The sequence below is a fragment of the Athene noctua genome, chromosome 13, assembly GCF_965140245.1.
Source record: "Athene noctua chromosome 13, bAthNoc1.hap1.1, whole genome shotgun sequence".
NCBI classification, from domain to species: Eukaryota; Metazoa; Chordata; class Aves; order Strigiformes; family Strigidae; genus Athene; species Athene noctua.
The window spans coordinates 17714702-17740267 of NC_134049.1; the positions used below are offsets into that span (position 1 = coordinate 17714702).

At 38.6% G+C, this 25566-nt stretch overlaps 1 protein-coding gene across 1 annotated transcript in view; it reads left to right on the forward strand.

Annotated features, from left to right (window-relative positions):
* The window catches only part of KLF13 (KLF transcription factor 13), a 37814-nt gene extending 14111 nt beyond the window's left edge, over positions 1-23703 (forward strand). The window contains exon 2 of the mRNA XM_074917252.1: positions 17736-23703. Coding sequence (XP_074773353.1) covers positions 17736-18028 — 293 coding nt within the window. The 3' untranslated portion in view covers positions 18029-23703. The remainder of the gene's footprint in view (positions 1-17735) is intronic.
* Positions 23704-25566: the final 1863 nt, after the last annotated feature.

Consider the following 25566-nt stretch of genomic DNA (forward strand, 5'->3'; position numbering starts at 1 on the left):
AACACAGCTCATGAAGTTGCAATTCCTGTTTTCTTTAGTTTTATTTACAGTCAGACTGTTGTAACAGAATCTCCTGATTACTCAAGTTTATGAACCTTGCAGCTCTGCATACTGCAATTCCTGAATCCCAGCCCGACGAGACCCCTCATGGGTGCCAGAGTTGTGCTCAGCGGGAGCTAGGAATATGGACAGCTAGTCAGGTTCAAATCATTTGTAGTTCCCAGATTTAGGCCTAGACTGACCAAGAGCCCAAAAGGAAATAAGAACGGGTGGGAGCCTATATGATATTTTTCAAAATAAAAATTATGTCCTCTGCATAGGGTTTTGGAGCTCGCCTGCAGACTTACATGGCAGGGATATCTTTTAGAATTTCACAGTAACAGTTTTAAATAATGTACGTTTCCTATTCTGTTTCATAGAACTTTTCAATCACAGGAAGCTTCTCCTGAAAAATCTTTGGCCACAGTAAAATCCTGTATTTTGCAGAGTATTTCATTAGCCCCTGTGCTTTGGGCATCCAAAGTGTGGTCAACTAATGTCCTGCATATGCAAGGGAAAGGCGCACCATCTCAAAAAGCCAGAAAGGCCAGCAGGTTTCCTCCTGTCCAAAGGAGCAGGCCTATTAGAGAGTAGACCCGCTCACTTTTTAAATGAAGGAACATAGCAGAGCATGAATAAATGTGCCTGAGGCAGTAGTAATTTATGTTTAGGCAAGTAACAGGGATCTTTCTACTGCAACTTGTCTACCTTTATGGCAACTGCATTTTTCCATGATATGTATGACATGTAGAATTCAGAATCTCTGCTAAGGAATCACTTACAATAAAATAGTTTACATGTCAAGAGGCTTTCAAACTACTTATACAGAAGATGGTGACTGCTGGGCACCCTTCTAGCATGATTGGTATGTCTAAACCACATTCTGTAGTGAGGCGTAACTGGTTTTAATGCTACACTGTTCTGTAAAGGCAGGCAATGAAGACGTTGGCGTGGCATGCAGGGGAAGACAGAGTTAGAGTTGATAAAGAGGCCATGTATAATTCGGTAGATTTCAAAATAGGAGGGATGTTCCTTTCAAGACTGCTTTGGAAAAGGAAAGTATTGAAAGTAACAGTTCCTTTTGAAAAAAGAATACGGTTGATTTCTGTATGTGAGTACATGATGAGGTAGTCACTTCAGAAGTCTAGAGAGGTGTTTTGAAAGTTATATATACCAAGGTGCCCTTGACAAAGCTGTCTTTGAAATATGCACGTGTTCTACTTGAGATCTTAGCTTTTCAGTTGTGTTTCACATCCAGAGTCATACTCAGATAATTGACTCCTGACTTGTACTCCTCCACAACCACATACTTCATTCATTCGTTTCCAGTACTCACCATGGCCCCTCTCCTACGCCATGACCCCACACGTCAGATGCAGCTGGTGAGGCTGGTCTCCCTAGTGACCCTGCAACCAGCTGTCTGCAAAATGATCACAAAACATGGAGAGATCACGGGAGCTGAGCTGTACCTAGTGTGTGTTATACTGTGGGTGTTAATGCTCAGAGAAATGGTGCTCTGGCAGTGATGCTCCTCTGTTGCAGTCTAATAAAACATCCTCTCTTCTGTCACATGATGTACCTCCCACCATGTGACTTGTTGATGCCTGAAGTCTTGCAGGCTTAGGGAGGAGTTGCTTGGCAAGTCTAAGTAGTATTACTAAGGGAATCTCATTGCAACATCTCACCAATAACCATTTTTTCTATTTTGTATAGAATATGGCCCAGGTGGTAACGCATGCCTTCAGAAACAGCTTGAGACTTTGAATAGGAGACTGATTTTTCAGAAAACTGAGTGTACCTCCCTGCAGCTTCACTCCAGTGATTAAAACATTAAGACAGCCAAAATTAGAAGACAACCTAATCAGTGATAATTGTCGAAAAACTTCTCTTATTTATTTTCTGTATATATATGACAATGAGGCCTAGATGTGTTGTGCTTACACACATTTGTAATTTTAAAGAACACACAGAAAAGACTGGAAACCAAGCTGAAACTGGAAAGGAGCAGGTATCTGGTGCTCTCTTTTTTTGATACAGCTGTGGTTAAAAGAAACCGCTAGATGGGGAGGTGCAAAATAAACTGGAAAGGTATTGTCAGAATAGAACACATAAATGAGACTTGCAAGAATAGAGTGTTGAACCACAAATACTGTCTTTCTAAAAACTTGACCTGCTTTAAAAGAGAGCACATTAGAGTGCTCATAGAATCTGATTCCTTTATTAAAAGCAAAAATCTGAATCCTCGTTTAAACAGGAAGTGTGCCTTTACAATCTGGGAAGATTTTCTGAAGTGTATGCAATGGGTTTATGCATACCTTGAATGGTAGCTGCCTAGTGTCAAGCAACAGACTTACTGTTTGATTATCAGCCCATAAAACTACTTTCCAGAGCTGCCTGTTCCCTGAAGCTGGATACTCCGTACGGTCTTTGGCTGATGCTGCTCATAAACTACTTCAGCACCACCTTGGTCTCTGGCACAACAATCAATCCAGAATGAGAATAAAAATAAAAGGAAATTCCCACTCCCTCTGTCCTCCATACAGTTGCAATAAACTCTCAGTATCAGATTTTCCACTCAGTTTTACAGCTTTAGCTGTACTTATAAATGCTGAAGTCCTGTGTTTCATGCATGCTGTGTTACTGTGAGGTTGTTGATTAAACAGTTCAAAAGTTCACAAAGAGACATTTCACAGTTACAGCCAAAGACAACTGTACTAACTTCTGTTTGCTTGGCTTCTAGCAAAATGAAATCTCATCCTGTCCCCAAATCCTGGGAGATGCTGTGCACATAAAATGTCATAACTTACCCACAATGTCTATTCATGCCAAAGTATGTGGACTTCAGTTGGAGGCAGATGACATTCAACATCTTTTAGAATTCAGATAAATAAAGTACAGGTTTCAGTTTAGATGAACAATCCTTTAGTCTGTTATTTTGCATAGCAGGACAACCTTTCATTAATTTGATAAGCTTTGCTTTTACAAGCACTTTTCTGTTTTTAGTAGAATAGAATAATAAAAAAATCATTGATATGTCAACAGAGAAAAGACTGATTCATGGGGTCATATGATTCTTTCTTTGCAGTTATTCACACAAGTGCTGGGTAAAGCTCATGGAGCCAAAATTTCACAATTTCAGCATGAATTCACCCACAGTTCACACCAGATGAATATAATCTGTCATTACCTATTTAACTGCTCTCCCACTTAAAACATTTGAATTGTCATAGCAGAGATCAGGAACGTTAATATGCAAATTTTTAATGAAAGTCACCACAAAAATTATTTGTGAGGTTGACTTTCATTGAAAGCAGTCTAAACCACTACAGAGGTTGTTTCTGTGTGTTCGTTACCATGAAAATTTTTTATGAAAGGCACCACAAAAATTATTTGTGAGGTTGACTTTCATTGAAAGCAGTCTAAACCACTACAGAGGTTGTTTCTGTGGGTTCATTGTACAGACAGGGATGATCTGTGATGTTTCAGTTTGATTTCAAACATTCTTGGAATACAAGCATCTTTGGGTTCAAGTTTTTAGGTTTGATCTAACTTCTAAGTTCCTACCTCCCACAGTGATCAGAACTCAGATAAATTAAAGCTTAAGACCATCTAAGTCTAGAATTTTCCAACAAAGACTAAAAACCAGCATTTTCAGATAGAGAAGATCGTTAGGTTGTTAGAAGAGCAAGGAATAACCTGTGTCCCACACTGAAGGCTGAGGAAGGATAGGTCATCACATCCATCAAAAAAGGAGCAGAGTTATCTGTGGAGATACATTTGCAAGAGAATCTCCAAAGAAGCAGTTAAGACATTTAGAAGTCACTAAGTTGCATTTTTGGTTCCTGCCATTTGACCCATGAGTACCTACTGGTTAATTCTGTTGCACGTGTAATTTCTCTGTGTAAAGACCACACCATTGAGAATGAATGGCCTGACAGACTGTCAGTTCTGTTATGACATAATCCTCGGTTTCAAGAAGAGGTAGCACAGATGGGAAGAAGAGGGGGAAGTGTCCTATAGTGAGCATGTAATCTTTTTTCCACTCTAAGAGTGGGCTGGAGAAAGACAGGATGCCAAGGAGCATAATACTCTTTAGGGCTCCCATGAAGCTGCTAACAATCAGATGTCTGATTGGAGCCGTTTTGAGTTTGCAGAGTGGCCTGGGAAACAGAGTGAGCAATTCTGAGGTAGCACAGGAAAGATCCAGACAGCAGTTTGTAATGGAAACGTGTTTTTATTGGTACCTTAACAACACACTCCCTGTAGACACATTTGGTTCAGTTGTGTCAGCTGTGGGTAAGATTTTTTACCCTCCTGGAGGAGGGAAAACCAAGTCTGGGGAGTTTTCTTTCTTGGCTTCAGTTTCTGTCTGCATAGCGTTTTCATTAATCGACTTACTTGCTCTAACAGAGAGTGAGTGGTAGAGCTGAAATAATCATCTTGTAGCAGACAACAAATCAGCATGCTAGTATGCTAGAACAGAAGTAACATGAGATTACAGATGACTAAACAAGATCTCAGTCTAGCATATATATTCATCTAAGTCCATACTATTACTTTCCTTTGCAAGTTTTAACTGGACTGATTTGATAAAATCAGTATTTATTATTACCGTTATACCGTAGGTATTTATTATTACCTACGTTTGGAGACCCCTCCTCTAGTCCCTTGTCACTTCAAAAGGTTTGAATTGGCTCATCAACAGGACAGGAAGATAACAAAATCCCACATACCTTCATTGATGTTAGTCTCTTGTTATGTTTTAAGAGGACAGAATTCTCTGTCCTATGCTGAACACACAGGCTTTGTACGTAAGGAATGAAGAAAGCTCCTTAAACAACAAGTTTTTGGCTCAAGGCAAGAATTCTAGGCTGAAATTCCTTTGTGGGGGTGATGCAATAGGTCAGATTTGCTGATCAGCACTTACATTTTTTAGTTTTGCAACACTGGTATTCTTTTGAAGTATATTTATTAAAAAGTATAATTGACCAATGGAAAAGGAAAAAAATCCCCCATCTTTTAGTTTTGTCATTCAGTAATACAGATGTGTTTAGAGGCTCTATTTATGGTGTTTTCTTCATTTATTTTCTGTACACAATAGAGGTTTTGATAATCATCCTCCTTTCTTACATTCATAGATCTGAGTAGAAGAAATTAGAGAAATATAGTAACTAAAGGGCTACTGTACTAAGCCCCAGAGTCCCCCTCTTTGCAAAGAGTCTGATACTTCAGTGTGGTTTGGAAATGACATGTAGCTAAGACACATCTTCCTCTCCTCAGAATTCATCACTTCATCATTTCAGCATAACACAATTTAATTATCTTGCATTTAAGTGCAAAGTCAAAGGGTCAGCTATTGATCTCCATGCTTGGAACAAGCCACAGGAGAGACAAAATCAAGTGGAAGTTGCTGCTCTTTTAAATTGGGGGCATTTCAGCTGTTTTACTGTGCACTAGTCTAGGATTTAATACCTCAGAGATAAGGAGACCCAGTAAGAGTTTTAGGCTTACTGAACAGAAATTACATACAGCAATTGCAGGTGCTTAACTTTGACAGAAAACCCAACATTTAATTTTAGATCATAAGCTCTTTGACACAGAGGCTGTTGCCTTTCCTTTTCAAGAGTTAGGCCTGTCATTGGTACTCAGTAAAAGAGCATTGTTTACTCATAGGTTCCAGGAGCAGAGGGAAAAAATGTTGCTTTTATAGTAGGGTGTGGCAAAATCCCATGTAAACAAAGGCATTGCACTTAATGGAAGCACGATCGATAGAAGTTATTCGTGTGGAGCAGTCAGGGTCCAGTCTGGTCTGCACACTCACCTAGACATGGAAGTTGTCCCTGCTAGGCAGGATAAGTTTCCATGGGTATCCTAATGGCTCAGCTGTCACTTATTTTTTAGATGGGAGGGCTGCATTTCGGTTGGGCATCAGAACTTTGGGAAAAGTGAAATGGTGAACATTAAACTTTAGAGTTAAGACAGAATCAGCAAAAAAGCAGCATTAGATAACAATGATAAATGTATTTATACCTTATCTTTGAAATTGCATGCATTGTAAACACCATCCCATCTAACACTGTAACATTACCATTTTTCTAACTGATGGATTCCTACCTTTGTAAGAGGTAGCTGAAGTTTTGATTACTCACAGTTTTACAGACTGAGAGGTTTTGCTGTATTGATAGCGCATTTAAAGTGTACATGCTATCAGTGCAGTCACATAGCAAGACTACAGCAAATACAACAGAAAAGAGTCAAGAGACATACTATGTAGGTAGATTTTGACAAGGCCATTGAGAAGGTACAGCAGTAATGCAGTTGCTACCACAAAGCTGTGCATTGTTTTTTCTAGCCAAACTTTAGCTGCCCTCTGAGATGTGGGGAACTTCTTCCATGCTCATATCTGTGAGGAGAAAACATCCGTATGCATATCTTTCTTACCTGGCATGGCTAACCTGAATACATAAAGTATTATTGAGCAAATTTACTTCTGAAAATATGTGCTTTTACTGCACTTGTTTATGATCAGTAACTCCCCCCGAAATGCTTTGCTAAGAACATCACAAAAAGTGGAGGAAAACACCACACCCAGTGTCCAGCTTAGTGAGACATCCTGGCCTTCAAGTGTACACCATGCAGAACTACACGGGGTCAGGAAATGGAAGAGATGGAAGATAGTTTTGTTCGCTGACCTAGGCTAGAGAGGATTCCTCCTTCCTTTCATCTCTCTAGGAAGAGCTGTGAAGCCAAGTAGCATTTACAGAAGCTAATCAATGCATGCTAAAGACACAGTATAAATAGTACAAGTGATACCAAGTTCCTAGTTTAAAATTACAGTATTTGCTCCAGGAGAGTCTTCATTGAGACCGCTATGATTTATAGTTCTGGAAGTGGCCAGGGGCACACTTTGCAACCACGTGGGCTGACTTCACTGTAAGGCCACAGAATTTCACCTGCAAGCCCTTTCCTATTGTCTGTTGCTCTCCTGTTCCTTTTAACTATGTCACGTTTCAGACTAGTGAGAAAAAAGATGACTGGAATGGTGACATTTGTCTGACAACAGACTTTACCACCATCTATTTCCTCTCTAGTTTGCAACTAACCTTACCTACAACGTCAAACACAACACAGCTCTGACTAAAGAAAGCAATAAATTAATAACTATTTTTTAAATAACTCTGTACAAGCTTAGGCATAAAACAAATGAAGATATATGTGGATTATACAATCATTAGCTGCTTGGAGAGGCAAGAATATAACCTCACTATATGTGAAAGAAACAGTTTGGATTTCTAGGCAAGGCAGACTTGCATGGAGCAGTGGTAGCCTTGTGGTGAAACCCCATCATGCAGAGTGCTGTGGTGGATGTGCTAAATAGTTCACATAATATGTATTTTTCAAATAGGTAAGCAATGCTGACATACAACCTGGCTGTTTGACAGCTACTTAGCATATTCAGAGATATCACCTGTGTCTTACTGTTATCAAGAACTTACAAAGGAATCAGGTATGATGCATTAAATATTTTCACAGAATCTCAGCAGTATACATATAAAGATACTATTTAGAGCTATTTGCCAAATTTTGGTGCTTCAGGTATCAACAAGAATATTTTTTCTTTACCTTCTTGTCATGGCTACTAGCAGTTTTATGATGGGAAGCTGGGGAGGATAGCAAAGACAAGGATGCCCTCATCTCCCTTCACTAAATGATTTCCCTTCATTTTGCTAGTAGTTACAGGTAGCCTGTGACCCTTAGTTAGAAGAATGATGAGGAATCTCTAAACCGTAGGAGTGTTATACAGGTTACACATATCTCTGTTCCCTCACTTTCACTTTTTCAGTCTTTAGTTTCAGAGTTGTCTTTCTGCTGGCTTTTCTATTCCAGTGGATTCTATTGATGCATCAAATTGAGTCGTCAGATGCACACATTCTTATGTAAGCGGTGAGCATATGGCTAGGTTAATTAATAATTCAGAAAGTTATAAAAGCGTCTTTGGTTCAATGCTTTATTCAGCTAATTCAGCTTCTTTGCTAAAGTCACTTTAAATACTTCTGTTTCTTCTAATAGAGCGGATGCGTTTCAAGGATTTGTGTATATATATCTGGGCCCCATTGTAAAAGGAAGGAATCTTGAAGGCTAAACTCACCTTAACAATTTTGTATCTGATGGTGTTTCAAGAAAAAAAAAAACTATTTAACATATTTAACACACACAAACGTAACTGTTTACAGAGTCCCAGTTTTGATGTAGTCTGTAGAATTGACTTAAGAGCTTCACAAGCCCCTGGCCTAGTGGAACTGATTTTTTGTAGTTTCGAAAGAGGAAGGAACATACAAGACAGGGAGGGGTTGTATAAAGAAGGGAGAAGAGATAAAGTGTGAACTCTTCAGAAACCATAAAGTGACAAACTGCACAGGAGAAAGCCTAATATTAGCTATGACAAGTATTATATATTTTAGTACAAGGGTGCAATAAAACAAGTAGCATCAGACTCTCAGTGCTCAGGTCTGCAGATGCAGATGTGAATTTCAAACTGTGGAATTCCTGAAGGGTTTTTTTATTACTTTTTTATGGTCTTCAATCAATGGGAAAGTATTTGATTTCTCAATTGACCAGCAGGATTACATAATTTTTGGAGTACTCTCTAGCAGAGAAACAGAGAGAGTGAGACTACAATGTAAACGTAGCTAGAGAGAAGAAAACACAGTACAATTCACCATGTATCCATGGAACTGTAACATTCTATGTCGGTCCAGAGACGATCATAAAACTATAGGCTTGGAAAATATGGTTGGTCTTTCTGGCATGGACTTTGGCTTCCTTACCATGTCAGTAGTGCATCTTTGCACTTTATGAAGGGAGAACTCAAAACAGAGACAGCATTTTGAAGGGCTGCATCACTTACCAACAGTTTGCAAAATAACTCAGGAGGACAAATGTACAAGAAAACCAAAGCAGCTTAGTGTAACACTAGAAAATAAGTTTCTTGTACTTAAAATGGGAATCACCTAGTCACTCTGTGGCCCACACTGCAATGCTAGAGGGCATATTCTCAGTCACATTCTCAGCATAGATCTAAAATCTATTCCAAGATTTCTCTGTGAAGGGGAGGATAGACTTTCATGGTCCTTACACTTGGCTGGTTAGCCTACCCTTGTTGTCTGTCTTTAAAAATCCCTTGAGCTTACAAACACGGGGAGTCCAGTGGAAGTTGAAAACACAAATGAAATTATTCCCTTAGAAGATGAGATCTCCAAGTTAGTCACCTAATAAAAATGTCAGGCATCTAATCTTCATGGAGGGAAAGTTGCCAAGAAATGTTAATGAAGAATATTAATAACTTTGCATTTCTTTATTAGCAAGAACTCTAGAAACTATATTTTTGGTGAACAGTTGTTCACTGAGAAGTAGTCTTTTATGAAGAACAGAACTGTATGTCAGATTCAGCAAACAGTTTAGGATTATTTTTTTTTAATTTCATAAAAGTTGTGATAGTCTATTTCATTGATTCATTTCAGATTAACATCGTCATTGTGCTGAAAATTGTCCCCAAAGCTAAAGGAATTAAAATAGTGTTACAAAAAAACACCCCAAAAGAAGTAAAGCATTTTGGTTAACCAAAAATAAAATTAGTGTGGGCTTCTTGGTTTGCTGAATTCTTCTGCAGTTTGAAGGTTTTTTTAATTTTTCAGTTGAGCAGAAAATAAGTTATCCACATAGCTGTAGCTGTTACTTAGGTCTTTCATTCAAAACGTTAGCAAAGGATGTAGCTTGCTTTTTTTTTTTTTTAATTAAATTTATGGCCATTTCATTTTAAAGCCAATTTGGTGTAAGATTTATTTTCCAGATCCTGCAACATAACTTTCAGCTACTTACTGGTTGTTTGTGTGAAGTGGTCTGGAGTGCTTTAGCTGGGAGTAGAACACAGAGCTTAAGGTACAGTGATGCACTTCAGCAGCGATAAAGTGAGAACTAAACAGGAGTTAAAATGGTAGGCAGAAAATGACTTGGTAAAGATAACAGGTTCAAATTTCAGATTCTTAATTCACTGTGCAAAAATGCAGGATAAAAAACATGGGTATTTTAAAAGTGCTAAGCTCTAGAAACTCACATAGACAGAGCAGTTCAGTTTGGGCATGCAAGTTTGAAAAGGGATTCAGTAAAGCCATGGAATGCATATTTTAGACAACAGAAAGATTATGTGATAGAGTGTCCTGGAAAAAAAAAAAAAGCGCCTAAAAAGGCTAGAATGATTCTGCCTTGACAAAAGAGAAGCAAAGGTGGCTGATAACATCACAGTAAAGTACCTAAAATTATTATAAATTGAGATTTAAACATTATTGAATAAGTTTGAAATAAAGGCCTAGAATCTAGCTGATGGAATACAATCCATTTAAAAAGGAAAAAAAAAAAAAAGGATTGTTTCCATTATGATGAAAGCGAGTGGTAATATTTTTAAGAAGGCGCAGATAAGTGCATGGGATATACCAAATCAGTTCTTTGGTTCTTGGGTGGACCCGACTGTGGTTAAGGCTAGGAATTCTGCACTACTTACGTTTCTCTGGCATTGTAGCCGTTATCATTAGAGTATCTGAACATAAGGTGTGCTCGTCACTTGCTATTTGAGTTGTTCTAGTTAGCTGTGGCTATACAGGTAAGTCACATGGTGTAATCTGTGCTCAGATGGAGCAATACAAGCACTTCCAGAGCAAACAATAACCCACATTGATTTAAAATGTAAACTCGCTGCTTGGAAATTCCTCTTTCAAGAAGTGTTCTAAATAACTCAGTGAAAACGTAAAGGTACAGAAAATAAACCAAGAATTTAAATAACGGATATTATGGTAGCTGTTGCAGCTTCTGCTCAGTAGTAGTTTCCTGTGCACGCAGAACACATAAGATCGAATAATTTATCAAATTTAATGTCTGGATTTGTTAAGATTAAACTAAAGATGCCCACATTTCAAAGTGAGGTTGTACTTGATGCCTGGGTCTGTGTCTGCTGGAAATCTGAGAACTCCGGTTCCTAAAAAAAGTTCACATCAAAGGCAGTGGAAATAACAGGAACATGCATGCTTCTGTCAGCAGGTGCTGATGCAACCAAGCTCCTTGTTGCTGTGTGTCCTAGGGTCTAGGGGGAGCGCTATGTCCCAGGGTCTAGTAACGTGTGAACTCTGACTGAAGCTTTTCTTGGATTTGGGCATTCATACCACACTCCCACATTGGGCTTCTGGTGTCTAGTGATGGTCAAATTCACCCTGTAACTTTTATTTTTATTGAGAACATTACTAAAACTTCCCCATTTTCCTGGAACTAGTCAAGCTTAATATTGCTGAATTCACTACCTCTGTTAGATATGGTTGAAAGTTTCAAAAGCTGTTGGACAGACACGCAAAAGCAGATGCAGAAAAACACGATTGCATTTTCCTTGTCAGGTTATGAAATGTCACCCCCAAAATCACTAATTTAAAACTAACTGGTTTCAATTTCTAGGAATTTGGAATTGTGAGGCTTTGGAATTTTTTGCTCCCTTTTTAAATACTTGATGAAGAAACCACCATTTGTCTAACATCAAAGCTATGCATTATTCTCTCTCTTGCACTCAGAAGGTTACGGGGCTTGTTTATAAACAAGAGAATAACAGAAATTAAAATATTCATAAATACAGATCAGTGTTATTGAAGGATGACCTTTTCTCTTTTTTTTTAAATAACATCCAGTCTCAAGAAACATAGTCTGCTTGGCTGAATGTTTTTTCTCAGGATAGCATTTCCTCTCTTGGAGGAAGGCTGCTTCAGTCACATCTCTATTTAGCTGTCTGCCCCTCATCCTCCCCACCCAGCCTGCTGATCTGTGTTTCCAAATATACCCTTAATTATGTATATGAAAATGTAGAAGTGTAAGAATAGCACACAGTAGCATGTTCAGGTTTCTAGTCAGTTTTCATAACAACATACAGTGCTGTTCTGCGAAGCAGCAGAACAGATTAAAGATCACAGAAAATTGTTTCTGGCTTACTGTTTCTGGTTTTGGAGGCACTTGTGGAATTCCCAGGATACAAATTTCTTTGTTACTGCAAGGCCTTAGCATATGCTTTGAGATGCTAACATTATGTTCAGAGCTACTTACATGAGTTAAATTGAAAAAATAGCCTCCAATATGTGGTTTATTTAATAATACTCTAATGTGTAGGGCAGTGGATACCACATTTCAAATTGTTCAGATACAATTGCCTAATCTTCACATTGTAATTCTGAAAGTGGTTGGTATCACAGGTGTCTCAACCTGTTTTGGCATTTTTTTTAAGCACTCTCAGACCTACACAGTGGTAATTGCTGTTCAAATGCCGGATACCATACAGATGAATTGGCGAAACAGGAAGCAGATTACTCCAGGGTCTGTACAGGAGTGTCACTATATAGGAAAGGAGTCCTTAAAACTCTATGTAGATTAGGGTAAAGTCAAGCATGCACTAAAAGAGTGGTATAAATTAAGCTCAGTAGACATCAGATCTCGTTCCACCATCTCTGCAGTTTTTGATTCCCATAACTACATATAGTTGCCTCAGTATATATAATGATTGACAAATATAGAATAATACAAAAGACCTTCATATAATATCATAAGAACAGGTTGGCTCTACTTGCTTCTGAATCCATTCCAGCAAGAGAGAATAGAGATGCATTTTTAAAATGGTGTTTCTATAGCCCAGGCAACTGTACAGTTCCTTTTATGGTCTGCTCTGGCAGACAATACAAGCAGCATGAGTAGCGAGGTCTCTGCCACTGAGATGAATTCAGCAGATCTCAGCGTACTTTTACTCAGTGAGAACTGAAGGTTTCTTAATGCAGCTTCACACACATTTTTTTGCTTTGGACTGGGTGGAGTTCGGGAAGAAGCCAAAAGTGTTCTTGCTTCTGTAATTTGCAGTTAAGATCAGTTGAATTTAATTCTCAAATGTGACTTTTTCCATCAGCTTGGGTAACTCTAAACACAAGTTAAGTGATGTAGTGCTCTAGCAGAGGAGCTACAAAGGTTACAGTTTAGTGGGACTTGGAATATGGAAATCCAAACCTATTTAAAATTGTAAAAAAAAATTTACAATATTCCTTATCTTCCTTATTTCTTGCCTGCTTCTCTGAAGAGTAAAGAAGCCTGAGTTGCTGTTTGATTCCTTTATTTTCAAGCATCTTTATCATTTGGAGCCTTACCTCTCTTTGAGACCTGCTAGTAATGCTCATAATGCACCAAAATACTGCCGCTGCCAAGACATAGTGTTAAGAGACTCAATACACACATTCATATGCTTGACTGTTTCCTGCAGTAGTTAAGATATTTGATACCATTTCCACATTAATTTATAGGATCAAAGTCTGCAGTCATTGTGTAAAGGTAAAATTCTGACTTCAGCATTGCCTAAGATGGAACGCAAAATCTTTATGGTGTTGTATACAGCCACTTTAATTCCGAAAGCTCTTTGTGGACTACAACATGTCCATGGGCTACTGCTTATGCAAGACAGTTGAACTGTGGCTGCATGTTCCCTAATGAGATTAGGCAATCAGTTCATATAATCATTCTGTTGACTGCTTTACTGCCCGTAAAAGGACATTTATATAACTTACCTGCACAGAAAACCACATCCCTTCTGTTTGAGAGATGAGACTGATGACAGACTGTGAATTTCCACGTGTGGTTTTGGAGCAGCAGCTAGGTCTTGTTTTAATTAATACCCTGCAGCAACTTTGTCCCAGACTGTGTACTAATTTTTTATGAACAATAATGACTCTCGTATCTTCACACAAGGCATCCAGCATTTCCTCACAATACAGCTTTTCTTTGAGGAGGTATTGCTAAACCTCAACAAAGCTGGGAAGCACTCTAGAGAACTTACTAGCACTACTAGAGTGATGCCAGCTGTCAGAGAGTACATGGAGGGGAAAACCACTTGGCCAAGAAAATTAAAGGCAACTACCAAGAAGATACCAAATCAAGACTAGAGAGGACTGGGGGGCAAAAGATAGCTCCTAGCAAGAAGAACAGGGGACAGTAGAGAAATAGCGGAAGAAGGGTGTTAGGTGTTGGGAACGTGAGAAAAGCAAAACAGTGAGAAATCTGTAAAACACACATTTCCTTGACACAGGGTGCCCAGAACAAGCACAGGATGGGATGGAGGTCCAGTGATTTGTGTTTTGTCGTGGCGCCAAGGAGGAATGTGAAGCGGGGTGTAGGCCGTGCCATCCCATTCTTTCATTTCAAGGAGAGATTTATCTTCTGCTCTACTTTTTTCTTTCAAGGGATGATTTTTGCAGTAGCCTACTGGCCTTGTTCCTCATCCTCCCTTTTTTGTTACAAAACCCAGCTGCATCCCTCACATTAAGCCAACCTTGTTTCTCATCCTCCCTTTCTTCCCACAAAAAACAGATGTACCCCTGGCACCAAAGAATACACAGTGTTGTTACTCAAAAGCTAATGGCTTGACTACAGTCCCACTCACTCACACATACAACTAGGATAAATACTACTCCAGGTTTTCACCTAACTTGGAGGGATGATAATCTGACACCAAATCGGAGGGACAGACTGACAGGTTTGTGCTCTCGCCCTGCCCTCCCCCAGAAGGGATGCCTTTTAGTAAGATTTCCTCAGCTACGCCAGGTGTATACCCGGGAACTGTGTGTGTGTGATTGCAGTTGTTTTTCTTTTGTGTAGTGCTATATAGCCAATCTGCAGTTTGTGCATTTATCATAGGCAACCTTAAAGAATCTGTAGATGTTGCATAAAAATGAACTGTACTGTTCGTAAATCTGACTGCTTCTTCTGAATGCAACCAAACCTACAGCACAGGGGCTGTTCATGCATCCAAGTCAGACCTATAGTCACGGCCCCAAATGTCATACCTATTAAGGGATAAGTCCAGCCGCCCCTAGCCCTCCTAATCTCTGAGGACTGGTGAGAACGCAAGGGGATTTATCTCTTACCAAATTTATTCTCACCCTAAAAGCAACAAAAGGCCACATTTTCTTTGGCTCAACACCCAAAATCATCACCATCATTATCAACAACATCAAATCAGGCAGGTGAGTAGGAACTTGAATGTTCTCATCCACATCTGATGTGCAGTGAGGAGAGGGGAGGATAAATTGTGCAATATCTTCATCACCTGACTGTTAGTGCTGGATAACACAGATCTCACACAAGCCCACTCCAGAACCTATTCTCTCATTAAGAACTGAACTGTTGTGCCTACTGCTGGCTACAAAATTCTAGACACAGAAAAGAGCAGTTGATGCCATGCTAACTAATCAGCAGAAAAGGTACCATTTTCTTTGTGTTTCATGCTGTTGTCAATACCAGAAGCAAAACATTGCATGTTAGCTCTGGCCTTCCTTGTCTGAAATCAGTAATTTCATGGGGCAGTCCTTCTAGTGAAGAACGTTTGCTGGCACCATTTGTAATGAAAATAAACAGAGAAAATTAACTTGGGCAATAGAAACATCCAAAGGCCATTTCCTTACTGAAAAATGCCATAGCTCAGGGATAAATAACTTTGATTATGCTGGCCAGATCCAGCTGTCAGACAATGTCTCATTGCCTTCTTCCCAAGAGTCCCAAAGTCCTCACAGAAGTATATCTGTTGTATGACCAAAACATATGGAGAAGACTAGTATCTGGTCACAAAACAGGGATGACTGACATGTCCCACCACAGGCAAGAGCGTATCTAACAACAGATGACTGGATACATGACAAACAGACAAAATACATTTGTTTACCATTTGTTTCACATTTCTGTTATTAGACTGAGAGATGAGTCCCCAACAGTTTACAGAAGGCTGAGGAGGACACTGAATGGATTTGCATAGGGTTTTTTAAGCAACAAAACTATATCCATTAAACCAGTTGTTGGTGGTTTTATTCTTAAAAAGTTTGTGGGAGCCTAAGTTTTTTAGGCTTTAGTTCAGGGGAAGCCAACTGAAAGCAGTCCTGTTCATCTTAGCTGCTTTTTGCAGACCACTTAGGAGGTGGTTCATAGTTCACCGTGTGCAAATCTCTCCTGTACTGTACAGATACAACCACTGCATTATGCATTGTAGTTGTAGGCGTAACTAATGAAATCCACACAGTGCGCTTAAGAACAATGAAGCCTTTGTTTTTCTCCTAAATAATCAAGGAAACATCAAGGACACTTGCTTTCTCCATGTTCTTGAACAAAATCCTATTTTAAAAAATTGCCTGTCTTTTCATTGAGACACTGAGATTTGGCCAAATTTGTGAATTTAAACCAGATTATTTGGTGTCTAGATTGAAGGCTGACTGGGGTCTCAATTTTGCTATCAGGCAGTTTTGATTAAGGTGTACTGAATTTCTCCAGGAGGCTTATTTATTTATTTGTTTCCTATTTGGTGTAGTGTGTGGAGAACTTCTATTTCTTATTTTGGCACAGAATTTTTATAGCTCTCTGGGCCTCCTGAAGTGGCTATTCAGCATTAGAAAGATTAAGATTCATGCAGGTAGGAAGCTACAAAAATTACAACTACAAAAAATGCTAAATCTGTGTATTCACACAAGAATAAGATGTTCTAGATTAATAACAAATTAAGAATATGTGATGTTCAGACTCAGTGACAATAAGAACCAAACAATATGCGGAAGTAGTTGACAGCACATTTCACGATTTGATGTTTTCATTTTTAACAAATGAAGAAACTAATGATGGAAAAAAATAGTATGAGTTTCCCAAGGCTATGCAGCCCATCAGTGGTGAAGCTGGGAATACATTGCAGATACCCATCTACCCAGCAACACTACTTCTGTCTGCGACCTGTGCTAGCCTCCAGTGCTCAAGCTTCTCAGGCTGCAGATCTACTACTGTGCCCAAGTGCAGACCTCCAGCACAGCCATGCAATAGCACGGGCATCTGGCCCCGTGGGAGATGTTTCTCATGTCTGAAATCTGTTGAGAAGTTCATCAGGTCACCAGACTGCTATTTCCTTGATGCTACTGGTCCTACCTTAAGCGTAAGAGATCACGTGGTTTAGGTTAGCTATTGATAGAAGGCTGCTGCCTTCAGTGTGGCACATTTACCCAGTTGAAATACAGTGCTCCCTGCCTCACTTCTAAATGAGACCTAAGGCAGTGAACAAGAGAAACTGTAGTAACTTGTGGCAAATGCAGAAAACACAGGCATGGCTGTGGAGAATATGAGGCAAGAGCCTCATATCCAGTGCCTTAAAATTGTCATTTGCATTTTTCACTATAATTGTTTTCTAATACCTTAAGGACAATACTTCATCACACCTTCTGAACTTTGAGTTGGACAGACATAGAGACAGCGTGGAGGAATAATTAAATATTCTGTATAGCTCAATATAGATATTGTCAAAGTCCAGAAGTAAAGTCCAGTGGACTACAAGAGATATGAAACGTGACATCCATTAAAGGATCAGGAGCCCAGCATCCCTAAAGAGCCACTTATCAAATAAGGTAGCACTAGGTTGATTTACAGTACTTTTTATGGGGTTGGAATTCCACAGCATTGTCCTCTCTGGCAGAGAGTAAAAGCTTCTCCACCCAATTTGTGCCAAGTGGCATCTGCCTTGCTCCCATCCTTTTCATTCTAACTTTTGTGTACCAAAAAACCATGGAAGACATTGCTACCCCTTCTAATCGTGCCCTGTTTACTTTCTGCAGGTGAACGACCTTTTGAATGCAACTGGCAAGGATGTAACAAGAAGTTTGCTCGCTCTGATGAGCTGGCCCGCCATTACCGCACTCACACTGGAGAAAAGAAGTTCAGCTGTCCTCTCTGTGAGAAACGCTTCATGCGCAGCGACCATCTGACAAAGCATGCCCGTCGCCATGCCAATTTCCACCCAAGCATGCTCAAGACACGAAGTGGAAGCAGCTCCAGAACAGGATCTGTCAGTGACTACAGCCGCTCAGATGCCTCAAGTCCAACAATTAGCCCTGCCAGTTCCCCATAGACCTATCTGCACTGGATGTCAGCACTTTGCCTCTGATACCTAACGTGGAGTATTGTTTGTGTTGCACACATTAAAAAAACCTCTGTTGCTTCCCCTCCTCAGTTTCCCACAGCCCCCCTTTAAAAAAAAATAAATAATAGCTGCCTCCCACTGAAATTTCCAGTCAAATTTTCTTCCCCCAACCACACAAGTGGCTATTCTAACCTCATGGACAGACAGACTTACATGTTACACTTAGTGACTCCTGCTGTCTCAATATTTCATACATTTTGCAACCATTTACAGATCCTCTTGATTATTCTTTATAAGAAAATGAGAAAACCTAAAAAAAGAAAAACGACCCATTTAATTCACCTCAGGTGTCAGAGTAGTTTTGTAAGACCGGATTGCACAACATGAGCATACATACACTTAGAAATCAACTGTGTTGGATTGTCTCCCCTTCTCCTTTCTCAGGGATGGATATTTATGTTACACAATAATTACAATGAAGACACACCCTAACCGCAGCCTTACTCTGTAAATATATTTGCACTCAGAAGCTTTTTGTTAAATTCTTTCACACACTGGGGAAAAAATAACAAACAAACAATACAAAAACCAAACCAGTACTGGAATGTAGTACCAGACTCTTCCATTGTTTGTTTTCCTGATTATATACCTACACTGGGGAGTGTCCAAAGAGGAGTCTTGTCTTTCTTCAAGCTGCCCTTTGCTTCTGTTGGTAGCAAGCCGTCATTTTCACTTCTCGCTGAAGATGCTCCAAAACCAACTTCCTATTGCAAAAATCTCTGTGAAGTTGATAAACTTACTTGTTTGTTTCATGCTAGATAAATTTCTGAGAAAAAATCCTCAACAAGATGCCTTAAGTAAATAATCTAAATCATGAGGAAACTTATTTACACTGGGTAACATTTTATTGCAAGGTGGCATGGAATCTAGGAGGCATTCTGTCATCACTCTCTCCAAGTTGTTAAGCTCTCTGCTCTGCCTGTTCAGTATGGGACCAACAAAATGCTAGAATCAAACCACACTGACTTGAATAATCTCCTTTATTATTTTTTCCTTTTTGAAAAACGAACTATGGAAATAGCATAGCTGAACCAATGCCCACCAAAACTTTTATCAAGGTACTTACCTACTGTACAGCTGTATCTTAGCAAGACAAATTGGCTAAGACATAGTTTCTGTATCCTGTTGCATCACAGTCGTGGTTGCTGATAAAAGGAAGCGAAAATCATAAGGTATCTTCTGACAGGGAAAATAAAATATACATTTTAAAGTTTTAAAATAAAATTACATTTTAGCTCAGCAGTACTACAGGTTTCTCAAAAATACACAGACCAGCATAAAGTGCTCTCATTTCTGAATTGCTTAATAACAAAAAGGGAATCTTGGCTAGTTTTCAGTAACTTTCAAAGATTTGACACTAGATTGAACACTAGGAGGTAGATTTTTATGTTTCATATGGTAGAAAATACAGCAAAAGACCAGGAGGCGTTGTAATGTATTGGAGACCTCAGTGGCAGCAAATACACTTTCCTTGGTTTGGCTGGGTCTGATGGGGCATATTATAAATTCAGGTCCTTTGTGTTCTGGAATTTTTGGGGGTTTCTTATTTTTACTGGAAGGTATAAATGCAGTTAAGTGTAGCATGGTAAAATGAAACTCTCTATTGACAGCCTGCCATTTGATATCGAGTGAATGCCTCTGGATTCCAAATGAACCTGTATCTTGCTGCTTTGCATTGATCCAATTTTGCAAGAGTTTATTGTACTGTATATTAACTGTGAGAGGCTAATACAGATTTCCAAGTAGTTTCATAGGTACTTCCATAATATTTACATTATTCCTAATACTACGCATTCTGTTAGTTGTATGGATAAATACTTAAGAGACAGTTCAAAGTGCAGATATTTCAGTATTCATGTTAATTTGCTTCAGATTTCACCCCTATAAAATCACAATTTCCCCCTTTTGAACTGAAAGTCATGTGAGGCCAAATTCTACTGTTTCATTTCACAGAAGAGAGAACATTCTAAGGGTTTTTTGCAAGATGACAAATATTTTTGAGATTGTGTGATGAGTTGCCTAACCAGTGTGAGTTAGGGGAAAGCCAGATTTGTTTGCCTACATATATTTCCTGTTTTCTTTTTTTTCTTTAAAAAAAAAAAATCTAATGTACCTGAGGTGCACAGTTTTAACAACTTGATACAATTCAGGTAAGTTCAGGAGTTCACATTCCAATTATTTCTGTGACTGCTAAAAGTGCTCTTGTGCTGTAGTTAGTAAAGAGGCATTTAAGATACTTAGCTAAAAGAATTCTACAGGTCAGCTGCATCTTGTGCACATACTTTGAAACAAGTCATAAACACATTTCTCATTATACCTTAATAGATGGATGGGGGGAGGGGACACAACTTGAATCAAATAACTAAGTATTGGAAAAATCATAGGCTTCATGTTCAGTTTGTTCTAAAATCATCTTTTCCAACAAGAGCATCATTTAATCTTTTAGCAAAAGAGGAACCACTCCAGTCCTTTTATTTAGGGCATAATAATTCAGCGTGAATCAGTAGGTGCATTACAAACCAGTTGTTTTAATAGCCTGGAGAAAGAATATTCACACCAGGTTTTATTAGTACTGAGATTATGGGATGTAAAGATTATGGAACAAGCTATTCTGAGTGACATAAGAACTATGTAATCTTTAACTCAAACAGTAGACTAAGCATTTTACATATATTCCTCATAGATATTGCTAATAATTCTCCAAGTTAAAGCAGAAAAAAAAAAAATTGTTTCAAAGTCAAATTTTCAGTTCAGCCAGTTCATCTATTGAGAAGGCTATGAGTCTATATATAGCCAACATAGCTACACTTTCAGGAAATCTCTGAAATTTGTCATTAAGTCTTTTTTTTTTACATCTTAGCTGTAAATACCTCAGAGTGTGTTAGGCTGACACAGTCAAATTACTGTGTTTCAAAATCCTAGCTAGAGTTTCAAATATCTCCATTAAATGTTTAATACATGATAGCTTTAGGATAAAATGATGAATTCCAAACGATTAGTAGTTTCAAAACTGAACATGAACAAAACATCTCTTAAAAGTTTTCATACCGAAAGAGAGTGTTTGGGGTTTTCTAGCATCTACTAGATGCTAGAAAAAAAGCAGAAGCACCAGCAAGGTCATAAGACTCCATTGTCATGATGGTTCCTCCCGAGTTTTGCAGATGTGAGAAGTCTGAGCAGCTCAAATTCTGTTTTGAAATCTGGGTGCTTATCCAAACTAACCTCCGATTTTCGCCCTTTTGTTTTTTCACCCTGTGGTGTAACCTAAACCAGTCTCCTGGCACAGCAACAAACATTGCACACTCAGGAAATACTGCTCTGGCAAGGTGCAGATTTATTCACAGTCCTCCATTTGGAGGAGTGTGCATCGCTCTCCTTCTGCATCCTCCTTTTCCCATGCAATCTGTTGAGGTGATTTTCCACAAACTACGAAATTGCCCTCTTTTTTTTCTCCTTTAATTTCAGAATATAACAGGTTTATTTTTATTAAGAAAGCCCTGAAAGTTTGTTTGTTTTTCTCCAGTCATGATTCTAGCTTCCTCTCTAAGAGTTAGGTTTAACTGCCTTGTTATAGGAAACGGGTGCAAGTTAAAGTCACCAGTCAACTGAAACTAAAGATGCTCTTAGAGACTCATTCACCCCTTCCATTAACCTCATCCTGTGCAAAGGCCTGAAGTGCATTTATGGCCACATGAATTCAGTTTTCATCCTGCTTCTTAGGAAGCAGTCCTGGTAAACTCCTGGCAGCTAGATTTTATTGTGAGAATTGTTTGTATCTGTAAATTAGTTGTTCCTTGCTTTTATAATACATGCATAGAATCTGTTTACATTACGTAACTGCAAAGGTATATATTTATAAGAAGTCATCAGAAGCCTCTGTTTGATGGTAACACCTAATTCCTATATGTATCCTACCCTCTTTACTGCATTAACCCTTGCAATAACTTTTATCTGTGAGAGCCTCTGTACACCTTTAAATCCTCATTACCTTCTATCCAGATGTTCAGTGCTTTCCTTGTTCCATGCAGCCAGGCAGTAAAAGGCTGTGTGATGAGCTTACCTGTGTCTAGCTATTCACATTCTGCCTTTTCCCAGTTCTTTGCCATGAGTTCTATGATGTGTACCGTGCGAAGTGCACTGTCGTTTTGGGCAACATGGTTTGTGAAGAAAGAATAAGGAAAATGAACTCTGCATACTTACAGCTTGCCTTTTTGTTGCCATTTAATTTGCTAATTTCATCAGGTGATGCCTACAGACTGACTTTCAGGTGCTCTTTTACTCCATCACACCATCTGTTTGTGCATTGGGTGCTAACATATGGTCTATGTCAGTGAATGGTATGATGAACGTCTGTATTTTAAACTCTTTTGGGGATAAAGCTATAGCCTTAGGCAGAAGAAAATAACCAAATGATAGTTGTTTACCCCATAAGCCAGAATTTAGAATGCAAAATCCCATCCACTGGTATAGATTTTTTTTACAAATATATATATAAATATTTATATATGGATTTATATAAGCATATGCACATATATATAAAAACATGTATATATGTGTGTATTGTATTCTATGTGTGGATATACATAAATACACAGCAGTGTGTATATACTACACACCAAATAATGAAGGGATGTCTACAGACAAAAAATAGGTATCCATTTCATTATAAGTAGCGATGGGTCTGACCCAAAATCCTAGACCCAACGCCATTGCATTTGGGAAGTTTGAACATGCTTTTTGAGATTTGTGGTTGAGTTTCATCTCTGGCTACAGTTGCAGTTACTTGTGTATATATGCATTCTGAGGGACGTGTGTGTGTGCACATACGTACTTTTTTCACAAGTGCATGCCTGTATGGGTGACAGAGTATGTGTGCCAGTAAGTGTGCACGTGTTTACATATATACTTCCAGCTTTGGTGAACTACAATGTTACCGGTGTCATCTTCACTTGTTCAGTTTTATCAGCAGCACATGAATGCTTCCTGCTTTTCAACTCTTTAAATCACTACATTGAAGTATTACAGTTGTACAGTTATATGTTCATCTATTCCTGCTCTGCTGTAACTTTTTATGTATTTTGTACTGCATAGATTATATATTGTGATAATGTCCTATGCAACAACAACAAAAAAGAAAAAAAAAGGAAAAAGGAAGAAAATTAACAACTGTAAAATATCATCTTAACTTGTATGCATGGTTAGTAACGTTTACATTTTCCAAAATAAAACTTGTAACTATGAAATACTGGTTTCCTCTTAATTTTCTTCTCTATGTATCATTTAAAAAGCAGCAGTTGTTAATATTTCTGCTGTTCATTTGAGGCTTCATATCTTGTTTATATCTTCGTTTAAATTTCACTCAGTGCTATTGTTTGGGATATTTTTTTAAATCATCGAAAGCTTCTGTGATGCTTGTTTTTACTCTTCTCTGCTTTAACTGGTATTTTATAGTTGCATAGTGAAATTTGTTTCTCAAAGCTGATATATACTATGCTTTTCTTTACAAGATGGTTATGGTATTAATATGCATGACTTAACCATCAGAGAGTCAACCATCCTTTCTTTAAAAGCCCAGTTCTTTGGAAATTTCAGATTTCATCTCTGCAAGTGACAAAGTTTTATCAAAACAGGAGTAATTTAATGTCACAGCATCCTGAAATGTTCTTCCCTAATTTTAAATATAAGGAAATTGAAATATGAGATTTGAGTGACTTTCTTGAAGACATGAGGCAATGGCAGATGTGTGCCTTTATCCTCCCTTGAAAGTAACACCACACCCCCGGAAAACAATTTTGTGCCTTATAATGAATATCTGTCTATAGAACATTATAACTGATTGCAAAAATAATTTAAAACGGTGGACTACTGTTGAAAGACGAGACCTAAAATAACTATACTAAGCCAGGGGAAACTGTGGGAATCACTTTAAAATTAGTACATTTTCTTGTGCAGGGGTCATGAAAACTGTTCAGAGAAAATAACTTGGGAAGCCATTATCTTTAATAGCAGGTTTCCCCACGTATTCATTACAGTGTTGAACTGTCAGTGATATTCATTATCTCTGACCATGTGCCAGTTAGCTTGTACGTCTGTACGTGTCTATGATCGACTGCTATTTTATGACTTACACAGAGGAACTAGCTAAATCACACAAATGCTTAACTATGTTAATGCAGTATTTAAGGGCTCGCTATCCAAGAATAACATACTCTTTGTACATACAGTGGATAGCCCTGACTCTTTTATTAGTGAAACCTCACTGAAACAGAAGACAAAATGCTTCTGTCCAGCAGAAAACCACAAGTTTTTTCCTTTCTCTTCTGCTTACATTAGCATGACGTGGCCTCTCACTGCTTACTCTCAATGTCTGTGTTACAACTGGGAAATCCTAGTCAGAGGACACTCTGATGCAATCAGGTTGTGAGAATCCCCAGGCAAAAATCCTGGTAAACCATCTAATACCTGAGTGAGTTGAAACTCCCTTGCAGACCTTGTGTGTAAGTCTGTCCATTGAACTTCTTCCATCTCAGATCCACCGAAGTAACTAACATCACCTTACTCTTGTCAGTCTTTCCCTTAATGCTTCCTCAGATGTCCTCTCACCTCATTCACAAGTCTTAGTTCAATTTTCACCCTTAAACAGACAGGCTAGGCAGCTGCTTTAGAAGTCCAATCACTTTTTGTTAGTATGAAAAAGGTGTGACATGTCCAACCTCTGCTGCTACCCATTTTTTTGGCCACTTGCTCTATCTGAATTCACTGTTTGTACTAGGGGGAAAGGTGGTGAGGGGTCTTTTTTTCACTCATGCTGGAGAAAGTCGATACAGACTCTTGCTCTTCTGTGAAGCAATGAGTCTGAAGTTTCATGAAAATACAGGTTACACAACACTTCTCGCATTATTTGTGAAAATAGGCCCTGAAGAATAGCATTTCTGAAGTCTTCCTAGATGAAGGATCTACCTCATGTTTGAAAACAGAACAGCAATGATTGTTTTCTAAACTTCCTAGAAGAATAAAGAGAAACAAATCCTTCTAAAAAGATATGCCTTTTCAGTTTAAGTGTGGAGCTGTTAACCTTGGTACTGTAGTGTTATGTGCCTCCCCGCCCAGACACCCACACTCTGAAATGTGTATGTTAACACATTCTCACCTGCAACCTCTCAGGTTGCTAAATGTATGGGTTTCTGTCTTGCCCGTGACTCAGCATTTGCCATGAACTGTTGATAGACTTGGCAGTAGTCCATCAGTTCAGAAGAGAAGCAATAATACTGCTAGAATTAGATGGGATTTTCCTATTTACATTTACTTGTGTATCATTGCTGGCTTCAAAGAAGTCGACCTTAAGGTTCATTGCCCTAGCTTTTCAAGGAACCACACCCATGGCATGCTTTGCTAGTCAACTGCAAGAGATTAAAATGATAAAAATATAAATACACAGTCAACAGAAACAGAAAGAAAACCAAGAG